Below are 14,616 nucleotides of genomic sequence, written 5' to 3'. Positions count from 1 at the left end.
GAGGGCGATATACAAGGTTACACCAGGATAGGTTATCAAGGTTATATACATAGCAGAGATGTGTTATACATAGTGATATACAAGGCAAAGATGCAATACTCAAAGTGATATACGGGGAAAAGATGTGATATAAGAGGTGATATACAAGGGGAGGATTTGATATACATGGTTATATATACAAGGCTAGATTTGACCGGCGGTAACCCTATATGAAGCCTATTAGTTGTCTATATGTAGGCAATATTATTAACGATACATAATCTATTACAGAGTCAGGCAACAAATGAACACCGGTATGCGCTCGAGATAACACACTAAAAAATTAAGAAGCTTTACGCCGTTGCTGAGCTGTGGTAATCCGCTATATTTGATCATTCTATACTATTGAATTGTCACTGTTGTAATAAATAGCGAACAAGAGAAATATTTATTTAAAGGCGGATCAGTTGAAATCCTTAGGTAAATAATAGCCGCATTTATCATTTTCTGAATTGCACAGAAACATTAATTATTTCTTGAATCTAAATTTTGAGGCCTTAAACTAATGCCTTAATTAAATTAAACTAAATCAAAACTTGCACAAAAATTCCAATTACCCAAATTGGTCGCTGCGTGTGCTTAGACGAGTTTTGATAGTGCATACAATTAATATACTCTGACGCTCAGTTTCATCTGCTCTATGTCGGGATTATTTTCTTACCATCATATACACGGGCAAAGCGCAGTTATGCTTTCTCTCTCTTTTTTCGAGCTATATAAGAATTATATTTTCACGTGTATATGGAGACGTGAGTCATCGTAGATTACATTTTTGTTGATTTTATCTAACGGAAAACGCTTCAACGGACCCAGATTTGTTGGGCACAGACTCCCTCACATTATTGGTAGTGATAGGAGCTTGGGAATTTCCCACGCTTATTCTCACAACCAATTAAGAAATAAATCAGAAATATTTGTAGCGAAATTCGCGTTGTTTTAATTAATTTATTTAATTTTGATTAATTTATTTATTTGTTGAACAGACATCGCTTGCTGGTTTGAGAATAATTCACAATAACGACAACCGCTTATTGGTGTGTAAAAATTATTGAAATATATAAATAATATATTTTGGTCAAAATTATAACGCGTTATTGATTGAATATAAACACAATCTTATCTTAATCATCTATGATTTATTCCAATGAATGAAGCTGTCATGATATTCGTTCGCTCTTATTCTTTTCAAGTCTACAAGTTTATTTCACCTGGCAAATATGAACAACAAGTAGGACGAACTGCCAGGATTAGAGTTTCGCCAGAACAATGCATGGCGTACAGAATACGCATGATTCTCTCATTGCGCGTAGCTGACGGAAACGATGTGACTTGACATGAAGTCATACATGCGTCATGTTGTTGTAGCATGAGATGGAGATTTGTATCATGATGTTGGAGCATGAGATGGAGATTTGTATCATGATGTTGGAGCATGAGATGGAGATTTGTATCATGCTGCTGGAGCATTAGATGGAGATTTGTATCATGATGTTGTAGCATGAGTTCGATTAATATTCATTACTCAGGAATGACGCACCCGTGCTGCTTATTATTCATGGTTCTGAATTACGCGCTTGATGAATCAGCGCTGCTTGATTACTGGATTTACATCGGCTCGAGCAAAACAATGAATTTCCAATTCGAATGAAGAATTCTGAGTCATTTTTCAAATTTCTATGTAGTTGTTTCGAATTGACTTCGCGCAAGCAACTAAAATTGAATTAGTTGCTGGCTAATCGGGGAATGGAAATCAAAATTGGAGGGAAACATTCCTTCCTTTGTTTTCCCATTTACCTGTTCCAGTAAAAGTCGAGGAACAAGTTGGGGAAAAATTGTCTCACGAACACGTCGAGGATTTATTATCCCTTAATGAGTTAGGAACCTCATCCCAAAACAATTAATTGGGGATATATTATCCATGAATGAGTTTTAGATAATTAGTCCTTGATTGAAATGGGGGATAATTTATCCCCGAATTAGTTAGAGATAATTAGTCCTCGATTGCAATGGGAGAAATTTATCTGAACTGCATGGCCGTGACTTTGACTCTCTGATTATTGAGCTCTTTTATAAAATAATTCCATATTAATTTATAATTATAGAATATGGTTTCTAAATGCATGTATGTAAACATAAAGAAATATATCGTCGTAGTTTCCTTTTCAACAATGGAAAACTGTAGAAATTTAAATAAAAATAGGGAAAAGCCTTCGGTTTCGGTAGTGATAATGAATTTTCGGCGGCGAAACTAAAAGTTATATTATGGTCATATTACCACGTAATTTATTATATTTAGGAAAATACAATCTTATCAAACGCATCCATCTTAACCTAATAGCAAGCGAAACGCTTAGACCCAAAAAAGTTATGCATATGTTAAAAAGAATAAATTTTGTGAATCGAGTTTTATATTCTGCTAAAAACAATTTAGTGTAATCTTCATAAACCAACGTTGCAGTTCGATTATCAGCGTTTCAATGTTTCAGTTGTATATCTAAGACGATTGCTATCGGTAAATGCAGGAGAAAAAACAGTCATTAGTACTCATGCAAACACAAATAGTATTTGAATCTTGGAAATACTCTGTTTCTATAAGTCTAAATTGAATGGTGCTCCTTTAATGATTTTTGAGCGTTTTTTGTTGATATGCTGTCGATTGGGGTTCGTGTATAAATTATATGAGATTATTTCCATGACCCCTGTTTATGAATGATATGCACATGTTTGTGAATGATACACACATGTTTGTGAATGATACACACATGTTTGTGATGTACCTGACCCATTTTGGCCTGACAAAAGGCGTGTCCGCTCTGCTCGTGCTCTGTGTAAGAGAGTGTCACTATCTGGACACTAGCTGCGACGCATAAATATTTTTCAGTGTGTGAGTTAATGTTTTTTCGATATTTGTATGCAGACGAAATAGTTTTGGCTAACAGATTCATGCTCACAATGCTGTAACACTTTCAAAACCCTTGTTAGCACATGACAGGGTTACGAGAGAGTGTAATTCGGACGTCTGTCGTGCGCCCTCCACATATAGTTGTTCGCGTGACTCCGGATTAATGTGGTGTCTGGTCTATTTTCGTACAAAATTGTTTTGATACTATGACGAAAATAAGACTTTTCTGTTTAATTTTTTTTTGTTCTCAAGTTTCCTTGTCATCTGTTTTCGCTTTTTTGCTCGAATTTTAATACTTTATTGGCGGGAGCAACAGAGGTGCAAAAATTATGATTTGTCGAAATTAATGAACATGTTGCTTAGAAATACTAAATCTTTAAATGACGTAACATTACAGTCAGTTTTTTAAAAACAATTCGATTATTCTGTATGCTATTTACTACTAGTTCTTATATTTTTTCTTTTTATTCATAGAAATATGCACTTAAGGTTCGCAGAATTATTACGGCGTTGTCGCGGTATTCACGTACACGAGTAGTGAATAATTTCATGATATTTTTTTAATATTTTTATTATAACTAAAAAGCTTTGTGCAAATCCACGATCTAATTAGATTTTATTTCAATTAAATAATTTTTAACCATATTTTTTTAACCAAAAGTGAGTTTTTGCTCAGTGAAAATAAGTAGAACACATTTGGATAAAAAACATCTTCTATATCAAAGTTTTGCACTGAAGAGCAGTATCGGTAATTATGACTGCTGAATATATAATAATATTCCAGAGGTATTTCGGCGAATTTTTTGACCCAGAAAGAAGCTTGGATTCTGACTTAAATCATTCTAAAGAATGTCAATAATTTTTTCACTAACGTATCTAATTTATTTTTGGTTTTTGTTATTAATCTCATGAATGTCAATAATTTTGTCTCTAATATTGAACTTATATTGAAAATTGAACTTAATACAGTAGATATCTAGTTTATTTATTGCTTTTTTTTTTGTTATTCCTATGAGAATACACCTCATTGAATATGGACCAAGTATAGTACATACATGTATGTATGGTGAGGGTACGGTACACCCATGAAGGTATATAATATACTAATATACAGTGGAGGAAAAAATTATCCTACACAAAGGAAAAACTTTGTGGAAAGAATATCTAAACTTTTACAAAAGTACAATTATCAAGTCATTATTGAATGATATTGCTGTTTTCATATGATATTTGTATTCCCCATGTAAATTTACAGAAGAATAATCTTTTTATGTTATTGTGTTGTATAAGACTGATTTAAATAAAGTTTTTCCTTTGTACAAGATATTTTTTGCACCCACTGTAGAAGTTATTTGACCTGCAACTACATATATATAAATAAATATATGTATATGGAGAGTTTCAGTTTAATTTTTGGCTAAGTTGCCACACGAGATTATCTACGATCAATTGCTTTTGGAATTTCGCTATGAATTTATTTGGTCCCTATAATTCGTGTTGAACTTCGGCTCAAACTTACCCAAACAATATCGCTGCGATCAGAATGAAAAACGATACTCGAAACAAATTCTAATGAAGGCTGAAGGCTATGATGAAACATTTTAGTTTTTGCTAGAATCCAAGAGGAGAAAATATCAGAATTATCGACGATAACACGGCGATGTTTACGTAAACAACGGCAGCGCAGTGTTAATTATAGTCTTATTTTTATGGTCGCAATTATTAAAGAGTTTGCATGCTGAATAAAATAAATCGTTGAGACCAACACCTGTGCCATTACAAGAGGTTAATTAATCAAAGGTCTGCAGTAGTGGCCATCAATCTAATTAACATTCCTGACTTCATTAAGTATTCTTGGTTCATTTGAATTTTATTGGCTTAAATAAATATTCGTGGTTCGAATGAAAATTATTGAGGCAAATAAATATTATAAGTTTGAACAGGTTCATCGTGACATGCTTTGTGTGAGGAGAAAATTTGATTGAAAACAAGTTAGACGATACATTAACAAATATACTTTAGTAAACATTAATATATAGGAAATTAGTACTAACTCATTCAATTATAAACATTTATATGCATATAATATATAAATTAATAATTAAAATATTTTGAAGGAGAATTGACTATACATTTAGAAGGTTTTACATAGAGTATATTTTACAAAGTGCGAATGCTGACTGCTATATACGTAAGGCAGCTATTATCTCGGTTACCACACATGGCCTCAAATTAAATGTCAAATTATAATTCATTTAAACTCTCAAGGTCTGCCAATTAATGTAGTCTGTATTCATGAATTAAAGGTTCATTCGTTTCGCCTTAGACGAACATCGCTCTAGTAGCGGCCTAACGAACTCTCATTGCCAGCTCCGCCTTCACCGCGAGGCGCCGACGCTATTTTTCACTCTCCAGTTCTAGGCATTCGTCTCCTGCTATTGACGGCGGCTTGCAGAAAGGCTTCATTTAATTACCATGTAATCATATTCACGCGGTCAAAGTATTACGTAATAAAGTTGATTAAACCGTGCATAATTAAGGACAATATAATATATTTCTGAAATATAATTAATTGGTATAATCATGTCATTCAAGCATGCTGTTCTCATGACTAAGTAATAGGATTCAGTTCAGTTGATCTTAGTGTAGTTTCAGAGGTAGAATTTGCATGAAGAGCATTCTTGAAAATTCTTGTTGATCATTTTGCCCATATGTCATCGCTAAAGGCTGGGGTATGTGCATTGGAACATAATCAAAATATGGATGACGAAAAGAACGATGGTCAAACAGACGTGCTACTTATTGTTATGAACTATCACGGTATGGAATAAATCTGAAGCTGAATATGTTGAGAAAACGCTGTAATTATTAAAAGACTGGGTAATGCTTTTTGGTGGACAGATCATATATGTACATTTGTACAGTCTTTGCGAGCAACAAAAGCACGCACGTAGAATTTTTTCAGCATTAGATGCGGCCCATTTGATTACTTTCAACCAAACAGCAGAGCTCATAAAGCAATTTCATCACTGGCATTCATCAGATTGTAGAGAGCTTGGGATGCCATAAAAAAACTCGAATACAGTTTTCACTGCCCTAAGACTTGTTTTCAGCAAGAGTGTTTTCAGCAAGAAATTGAGAGCACGAAGACTGTACCCAAGCTAAGACAGCACGTGGACGTAGCCGAACACGTAGTTCGTCGCGTCTGCAGAGCGCGACAGGTGCGTCGACCGAGGCTCTTCGGTCCGGCGGCTTTAAAGTTCTGCGTAACAACGGCGCAGGAGTGGGGGACGAACGGGATGCTGGTGGGGTAAAACGGCCGGTAGGGGACGAATGTATGCCGGTGGGGGGCGAATGGGATGCTAGTGGGGTAAAACGGCCGGTAGGGGATGAATGTATGCCGGTGGGGGGCGAATGGGATGCTGGTGGGGTAAAACGGCCGGTGGGGGACGAATGGATGCCGGTGAGGGACGAACGTGAGGCCGATGGAGATGAACTGGAAGCAGGGACGAACGGGATGCCAGGCGGGGGTAAAACGGAATACCGTTGTGGGGACAACTGCATGCTGGCGGGGCCGAACGGGATGTCGGTGGGGGAGGAACTGGAAACCGGTGGGAGTAAAACCGAAGAAGGGGGCGAGAAAAAGCTGTGGGTGAGGTGCGAGTGGAGGGGAAATTACAGGCGAGGGCAACGAAGAAGCTAAAATTTGATTTGTATCGAACTTCTGGGAGCAGAGATGAAAGATCGGACGATCCGCTACGCGCCCGCTGAGGAATTCAGCGAAAGATTTTGAATTGCGTTGCTGGAGGTCTGGTCGTATGGCCGTGAATTTGATCTTAAAATGCACAGCGAGAGATATTTTTGGTGTGCTGCACAGCACGAGGTCAGTTTTACGCCCTGCTAATTTAATTGAAAATAGAATTTATTCATTTAATCCTGTTAAAAAATGATCCCTGACCAAGTTGAATCTGCTAGAAGTTAAGTCAAATTTTTCTCATCACTTGGAGCCTTGTTGGCGAACAGGCGGAGATTGAATGGACATAAAGTTCTAGCCTTGACGTACGGGCATGTAATCTGTAGAGTAGAAGTGTACCGTTGACTTATCAGAACGCATCTCTATCAATTTATTTTTGGTTGGAATTTGTTCGTTGGTGATTTGTGAAGGGAATATAATCGATAAATTTTTTTTATCTCTAAAGAAATTCACAGAGTGATCACATCTGGCTGAGCATTTAGTGATTAAGCAGCCATTGGCGATTAGGTGAATACTAGCCGTAAAATTGCCCCACCAGATAGAGTTGAAGTTTGTAATTCGGTCAAAATAAGTTTTAATATCAAAAATATATTAGCAGAGATTATTAGGGTCTTAAAATGGACCATGGACGTCATTTTTTTAAATAAATAATCCAAACGCGATGTTGAAGCGTTTCAAAAATTGCGCAGGCGTTGATTCAGCCTTCGAGGATGCGAAGGAGTTTCAGTTTTATTTTTTACACCGGTTCAGCGACCAGGATGGCTAAATGAGCCCCATACATGTCGGGCCGTTGCTGATTGGTGATGACTTTTCCCTACAACTGGCGCGTCTTGTGGTGAAATGAGCGAGCGTATGTTGTCCATATGCGGTCTCGTGTTTAGTTGAACGCTTATCAGGGGATGAATCTTGCGAGTCGTGCATGCAGGGACTGCATTTTGCTCATCTGGTAAAAACTCGTTAACGTACAGAACCAAATAAAATAGAGAGCCTTGTGAGTCGTCCGCGCTGCAGTTTCTACAGATTCAGGGGCTAAATTTTTACCTTCATATTCGTTGTTTTCCTTGGTTCTGCACGGGTTTTAAATTCTCGTTACATTCTACAATTTCTAACTGTGCAGATTTTGTAAGTGGTCCTTAGAGTATGTGATTTTCCGAGCTTTACCTGGCAGCGTTTCGGAGGCTTTTTCTCCTGGCGCTGCTAACGTTTTATACCATATTAATACTTAAGATGGGTTACGGATACAGTGATGGTCAGTGTTGTGATGGTGATGCAGGTGACGGAGATTCAGTTGAGAATAGTGCTCGGACAGCCTTGCTATTTAGAAGTCAAGATGGAGAGATGACGCAAATGTTGATCAATAACTCTGATAATAATTTGCGAGGACGGAAAGTCACACTAGTCCGAAATACTTCTTCTGCTGACGGCAATATTTCCTTCGTCTGCCAAAGCGGCTTGTCCGGAAAAGAGCCTCCAACGCACGTTTGTCGACCTGTGAGTTTCACCTCAGTGCAAAGAGACGGGGACGATCCATTTAGGTTTATTGATGAAAGCGCGAGAACTTCCAGCGAAGATTTGCCTAGTAAACAGGGGCTCGCAGACAGCGATTTTTTTAAGAGTGGAACTCAGCGGACTCGAATGCCTTTGAGCAGCGGCGGTCCAACCTGTAAAGCCGGAGTTCCAGGCCGAAGTTGCGATGATGACGTAGAGATTGCGGTGAGTGTTGATGCTCAAGACGAAGGAGATCATCAAGTGAAGTGTGATGTGATTAGGAAACATTCTTCTGATACTGAAGGTGATAATGATGAAGGGGAATCGGGAACACGCAAAACCAGCGCAGGAATATCGTCGGAAGTTTCTGATAATGCCACGAACGCCGCTGAGGATGAGACGTTCTGCGGTGCTGGTAGAACTTATCTATGCCGTCTCGTCAGAACCGTCAGTCGCATCCTGTTCTGCTGGTCTAGCCGCTCCGGAAAGGTGAGTTATTAGACAATGATTACCTAGAGCTGAGTTGGCTATGTATCTTCCTCTACTTCATTTAACACATTTAATTATAAATTGCCGGATTGATAACCTATTGATAGCCAAATAATTTGGCTGACAATAGTATATGGTATCTATGTGCCGGGGATCGACATGAGCAAAAATTTTTTTAGAAAACATCAAAACGCTTTAATTAGACATAGGTTACTGGGGTCAGATTGTTGTTATTTTAGCAACAAATCATTCAGTTGCTACCCATATTACGTCAAAATTCACAATCATCCGCCGTAATAGCATCATTTAATCATTTATTTCAGTGATGAATGTTAGGCGCGCGAATCCTGATATGAGTTTTCCCAAAAAAAGGCGAAATGCGCTACAATTAAGGAAAATAAACAGAATTCGATTCGTGACTGCAACTTCAAATAATGCTCTCAAACACAAACTGATTCTCCAAACGCGGAATTCGAAAGTTACTATGCAAGTTGAAACGTCATGATTGAAACATCAACAATTATTGCTTCCAGCTTGAAGCTTAGTCCATAACTAGGAAATTATTGGCTTATCTAGCAATCATGCAGCTTAAAAGTGGTCGTACCACTCAAATGTTGTTAAGGAGCCTCACGTACTAGCCAGTCTTCAGTGTATGTAACATTCACTCACCTTAAAAAAAGATCGTACGACTGAATGTGGTTAATTTAGGACTCTCAGCGGTGCATCGAGTGGCGCTAATAGGAATGAATTACGATCCTGAATTGCGTTGTCCTGGGACAATAATAGTGATATTCAGGGGTCACTAGCGAGTTAGGGGATATTGAGTTCTTATGCAGAAGGCTGGTGAAATATAATTTCTTTTATTTCCATATAACTATGACTTCTAAGTTAAAAATATTCCTTCAACTTAAGTGAGGGACGAATGAATCAAGTTAATTTATAAGCCATACACTAACCTGTATTCAATTTGGGGTGCTATAGCAAAAAATTAATTTTGGACGATACGGATACGGATATTAACGCTAAAAAAATTTATAATAAAGAATCGTCTTTTGTGCATATTGTGCCCAACGATGAAGAAATATTTAGAAAAGTTTATTTCCCTCTAAATGCATTTTCTTAGTTGAACATAGGAATTATTTGCAAACTATCTACGTGTCTAACATGTCTATTGAAAATGAAATTGCATCTAATCTTCATATTTATAAAGAAGAAAAGTGCCAAGAAGTTTTTTCGCTGGTCTAAGGAAGGCTGGTGAAGCCTGTCAAGCTCTTGTTTGTTTGCTTCTAACTGGAACCTGCAGTTGTGACAGTTGCTAGACTGGCGTATCATAGCAACTAGATGCCCTAGTTAACATCCAACTCTAGTTAAGTCATAATAACTCATAGCAACTAGATGCCCTAGTTAACTGCCAACTCTAGTAAAGTCTTAATAACTCATAGCAACTAGATGCCCTATGTTAACTTGCAGCTCTAGTAAAGTCATAATAACTCATGGCAACTAGATGCCCTAGTTAACTACCAACTCTAGTAAAGTCATAATGACTCACAGCAACTAGATGCCATAGTTAACTCCTAACTCTAGTAAAGTCATAACAACTCATAGCAACTAGATGCCCTAGTTAACTACAAACTCTAGTGAAGTCGTCCCTGAAACAACCTGGATTGGTATAATTGTTCATAATTGTCCTATCAAACTCGGGACAGTTTTTGAATCAAGCTCGATTCATAATCATTCATACCATCGTGTTGATAAAATTCATTCGTGTTTCATTAATTGTTTTCAATTCGTGTTTCGTGATTCGTGAACGAGTATTCGTGATTTATTAATCGTGTTTAATTCGTGTTATTTATGTATATTCTAGTGCCAACGTAAGCAAATGCTAGTATATGAAGAACTGCGAGGGTCTCAACTGTGTTTTATAAATATTTGAAGACCCTATACTATGCAACACTGAAATACAGTGTCCGAACTCAGCTTTCTTAGTAAATAGAGACTTTAAAAATATAACTCAGTTCTCACTGCAGTGAGTGACAGAGAGCGCATTTTCTCATCGATGAAAACATGAGGTCACGGACGGACAGACAGACGGACGGACGGACAGACGGACATGGCAAGCACAATAGCGCCTTTTTTCCATAAATGAGAAAATGCGCTAAAAATGAACTGCAATCATTCGAACTCTGCTCCTTAAACAGATAAAAATACTGACCAATGAACTGCAATCGTCCAAACTCTGCTCTTTAATTAAACAGTTAAATTTCCTGACAAATGAATTGTAATCGTCCAAACTCTGCTCTTTACTTAAACAGTTAAAATTCCTGAAAAATGAACTGCAATCATCCGAACTCTGTTCTTTAATTAGACAGATAAAAATTCTGACAAGTGAACTGCAATCGTCCGAACTCTGCTCTTTAAAAGATAAAAATCTTGACAAATGAACTGCAAACATCCGAACTCTCTTCTTTAATTAAACAGATAAAAATTCTGACAAATGAACTGCAATCGTCCGAACTCTGTTCTTTAAAAGATAAAAATCTTGACAAATGAACTGCAGTCATCCGAACTCTGCTCTTTAATTACACTGAGCAAAATACTGACAAGTGAACTGCAGTCATCCGAACTCTGTTCTTTAATTAAAAAGATAAAAATCCTGACAAATGAACTGCAATCATCTGAACTCCGCTCTCAAAATAAACACAAACTCTAACCTATGCTACGCTGAGCTGCAGTTATCCGAACTCTGCAATACAGCGAACTAGTCTGCCGCGGCCGGTCGCCCCGACCAAGTACTCCACTCTTATCACGAAGTGTTTGCTTCTCAAACACACCGAGCCGTGCTCTCGAATCTCTGCTCAATCAGCAACCCAGTCACATTTTTGACGTAGGTTCGGGAGAGAAGAATCTGCATTGATTTCTACGCTTTTGATTTCAGCACGATAGATGTTTCGGGATCAAAAGATATATTAGGATTATTTGAATGACGGGAAGAATTTCTGGAGTTAGAAATAAGTCTTCTATGATTTTGACTCGAACGCGTTAGAAATTGATGGGATGTCTGAACCTCTTATTGGATGCAAAAAAATGCTATGCATTATCATAACTTTTTAATAAAAGATTTGGCACTACATTTTTCTCCATTTCTTATCTGGGAAGCTATATGGTATAGATTCAAATCGTGTGTTGCCTTTCGTTTGCAACCTGAACTGTGTTGCAAAATTTTAAATCTGTTATAAATCCTACGAACGAGTTTTTACAATTTCTGATTGCAATCTGTTGTTTGTACAGATTTTTAACTGTAAAACCAATGTGTTAAAATTCTGAGATAGTTCAAAGAACTTTTTTAGACACACTTATTTAATTTAGCAAAATTTTTCATTTACATGCATAATTTTTTACATTGCATTTGCTTTTGAACTCCTTATACGTACGTTAATTACGACTATATTTATTATGACTGGAAAAAATCTATTTATAAGCATCCTACAGCCGTGTTAATCTCTAATGAGGAGAGTATATATAATGAGTAGGGTAATGAGCTTAGCACCCAACATGAGATCTGCACCTGTCGCTGCAGCTGATGGTGAAACCAGATATTGCATTTTTCATCTCTCAAAATCAGTGCTCAGGTGCACAATTATTTAAGTTTCATTCTAGTTAATTGCGCTATAGTAGATGAGGCAATACCTACTGCTTGCATAGCCATTGAAAAGAAGCTATAGGTACTCATGATGATGCTACTCAACGTCTCCTGCATGGCCTCAATGTCGTTTAATAGTTACCGTGATAATATTGTTAAAATGGCTGCCAGAGCTGAATAATATTGCTGAATTGGTTGCCAGTGCAGAATAATATTGCTAAACTGGTTGTCAGTGCAGAATAATATTGCTAAACTGGTTGTCAGTGCAGAATAATATTGCTAAACTGGTTGCCACTGAAGAATAATATTGCTAAACTGGTTGCCAATGCAGGAGAATATTGCTAAACTGTTTGCCAATGCAGAAGAATATTGCTAAACTGTTTGCCAATGCAGAAGAATATTGCTAAACTGTTTGCCAATGCAGAAGAATATTGCTAAACAGTTGCCATATCTGAATATTATTGCTGAATTGGTTGAAAGAGCTGAATATTATTGCTGAATTTGTTGCCAGAGCTGAATAATATTGCTAAACTGGTTGCCAGAGCTGAATAATATTGCTGAATTTGTTGCCAGAGCTGAATAATATTGCTAAACTGGTTGCCAGAGCTGAATAATATTGCTGAATTTGTTGCCGGAGTTGTCAGGGCAATACCGTGCTCAAGGCACTCATTAATCAAGTCATGTGAGCGCGTAGTGGCAGCATATCTGGCAAGTATTCAGCCATGGTATATTTGACCTGACGTGTTCCTCGTTGACTTAATACTCAATCACGACTCTGCGCGCTAAACTTGAAGTCTTCACAGGTTTTTTTAATTCAAATACTGATATAAATTTAACTAATTATTATCTCTCAAAATATTTTCCTGTTTGGATAAACTTTTCTTGCGTATTTTTTTTCAATGAGCATCATTTTTGTTCAACCGACGCTATAGTTGACCATGTTTATACTTTTTCATTTGAATTTCTCTCTATTATTCTCATAGTATTTTATTTTCCATTTTTGACGCTATCCTATGTGATTGAAATTATTTCCATTTCCTTAACAATGAAATTAAATGATTGAACGTTTACCAGCCACTTTTTTGAACACGTTAGAGACGAATGGCGGTGGACATGACGAACATATAACAAGATTATATTTATAAGGAAACCTCGCAGTTTGACTGATGATTCATCAGTTATTATTTCTAGTTCAGGGACTACACCTTTTGTAATGTTTTGCAACCACTATTTCAAATTATATTTCAAGGTGTGAAGTTTAATTTGAAATTTCACTAAAATGAATGCTTTGGATATTTAAAAGATACCCTTAACGGAGTTTACATTATTTTTTTGTATAGAATGAACGGAGTTTGCAATGCCCTATTAATTAGAATTATCAGACTTTGCGTTGCATTTTTAAACAAAATATTGGGTACACATTACCGAATTAAATAAATTAACTGACTTCACATTGCTTTATTAACTGGAATTATTTTTCAAGTGCGTGGCTTAAGCTGGATGTGAGTGCGCCAAGTTATTTTTAATTCGTGTTTTTCGAGCATTAAGTTATTCATTTTCTCAATGATATTAATTTTCTTGCATCAATAAGTTTATCAATTTGACTTACTTTGAATTTACTTGCTTTCACTGGACTTCTTTATTTAACAGTTACATGATTTTTGCGCCCAAGAATTTCCAACTAAGATTTTTGTAGCATTTTAGTGTGTTAATTTCATTTGAGCTTTGCTTTCTCTTCTTAATTTATTTCTTGTGTTCAATTAAAAATCCCCATGGATCTAGGATTTGTTTCATGAAACGAGATTTAGATTTCTAATTTTGGCAGAAGCTTAGTCTCTAAAGCTCTTGAAACCTGTACCCTTTGAAGTCTTTGTTCTTCATTTGAAAAAAAAAAATTCAGCAGAATCATCTGTCTTTGTTCAAACATACAAGATCGTTTTAGAACGAATTTTTGCTGTATACATGACGTCAGCAAAGATCAGAATGCAGTTTGTATAGAAATTTATTATTTCATCCAACGATTAATTGGTGTCCAAATATACTCGGAGCGGAATTTTTTTCGAGTAAATCTTGCTTTGATGTCAAAAATATCTTTTAGAAGGCGTCCTAATTCACTACAAAATCTTTCAATTCTGTCAATGTAGGAATAATCGAAGTTATTTTTAACTGGCAAACGAAATCTATAAAAAAAACTTATGAGAATTCCATGATTTTGCGACCAACGATTCAATTCCATTCTTGTATCCAGTGTATGTGTTGATATTTTAAATGGAAAAGGAAATTCATGAGTCTGCATATATTTAT

The 14,616-nt window shown here is 36.5% G+C and overlaps 1 protein-coding gene across 2 annotated transcripts in view; it reads left to right on the top strand.

Moving 5' to 3' along the window:
- Nucleotides 1-7,822: 7,822 nt before the first annotated feature.
- LOC108678015 overlaps nt 7,823-14,616 on the top strand; it is a 66,082-nt gene continuing 59,288 nt past the window's right edge. For both annotated transcript variants that reach the window (XM_047881562.1, XM_018166345.2), the window contains exon 1: nt 7,823-8,672. In XM_047881562.1, the coding sequence (XP_047737518.1) occupies nt 7,923-8,672 (750 nt within the window). In that variant the 5' untranslated portion in view covers nt 7,823-7,922. The remainder of the gene's footprint in view (nt 8,673-14,616) is intronic.

This window comes from Hyalella azteca, unplaced genomic scaffold (genome assembly GCF_000764305.2).
Source record: "Hyalella azteca isolate HAZT.00-mixed unplaced genomic scaffold, Hazt_2.0.2 contig8314, whole genome shotgun sequence".
In the NCBI taxonomy this organism is placed as follows: Eukaryota; Metazoa; Arthropoda; class Malacostraca; order Amphipoda; family Hyalellidae; genus Hyalella; species Hyalella azteca.
This window is presented reverse-complemented; position numbering and strand designations above follow the sequence as displayed.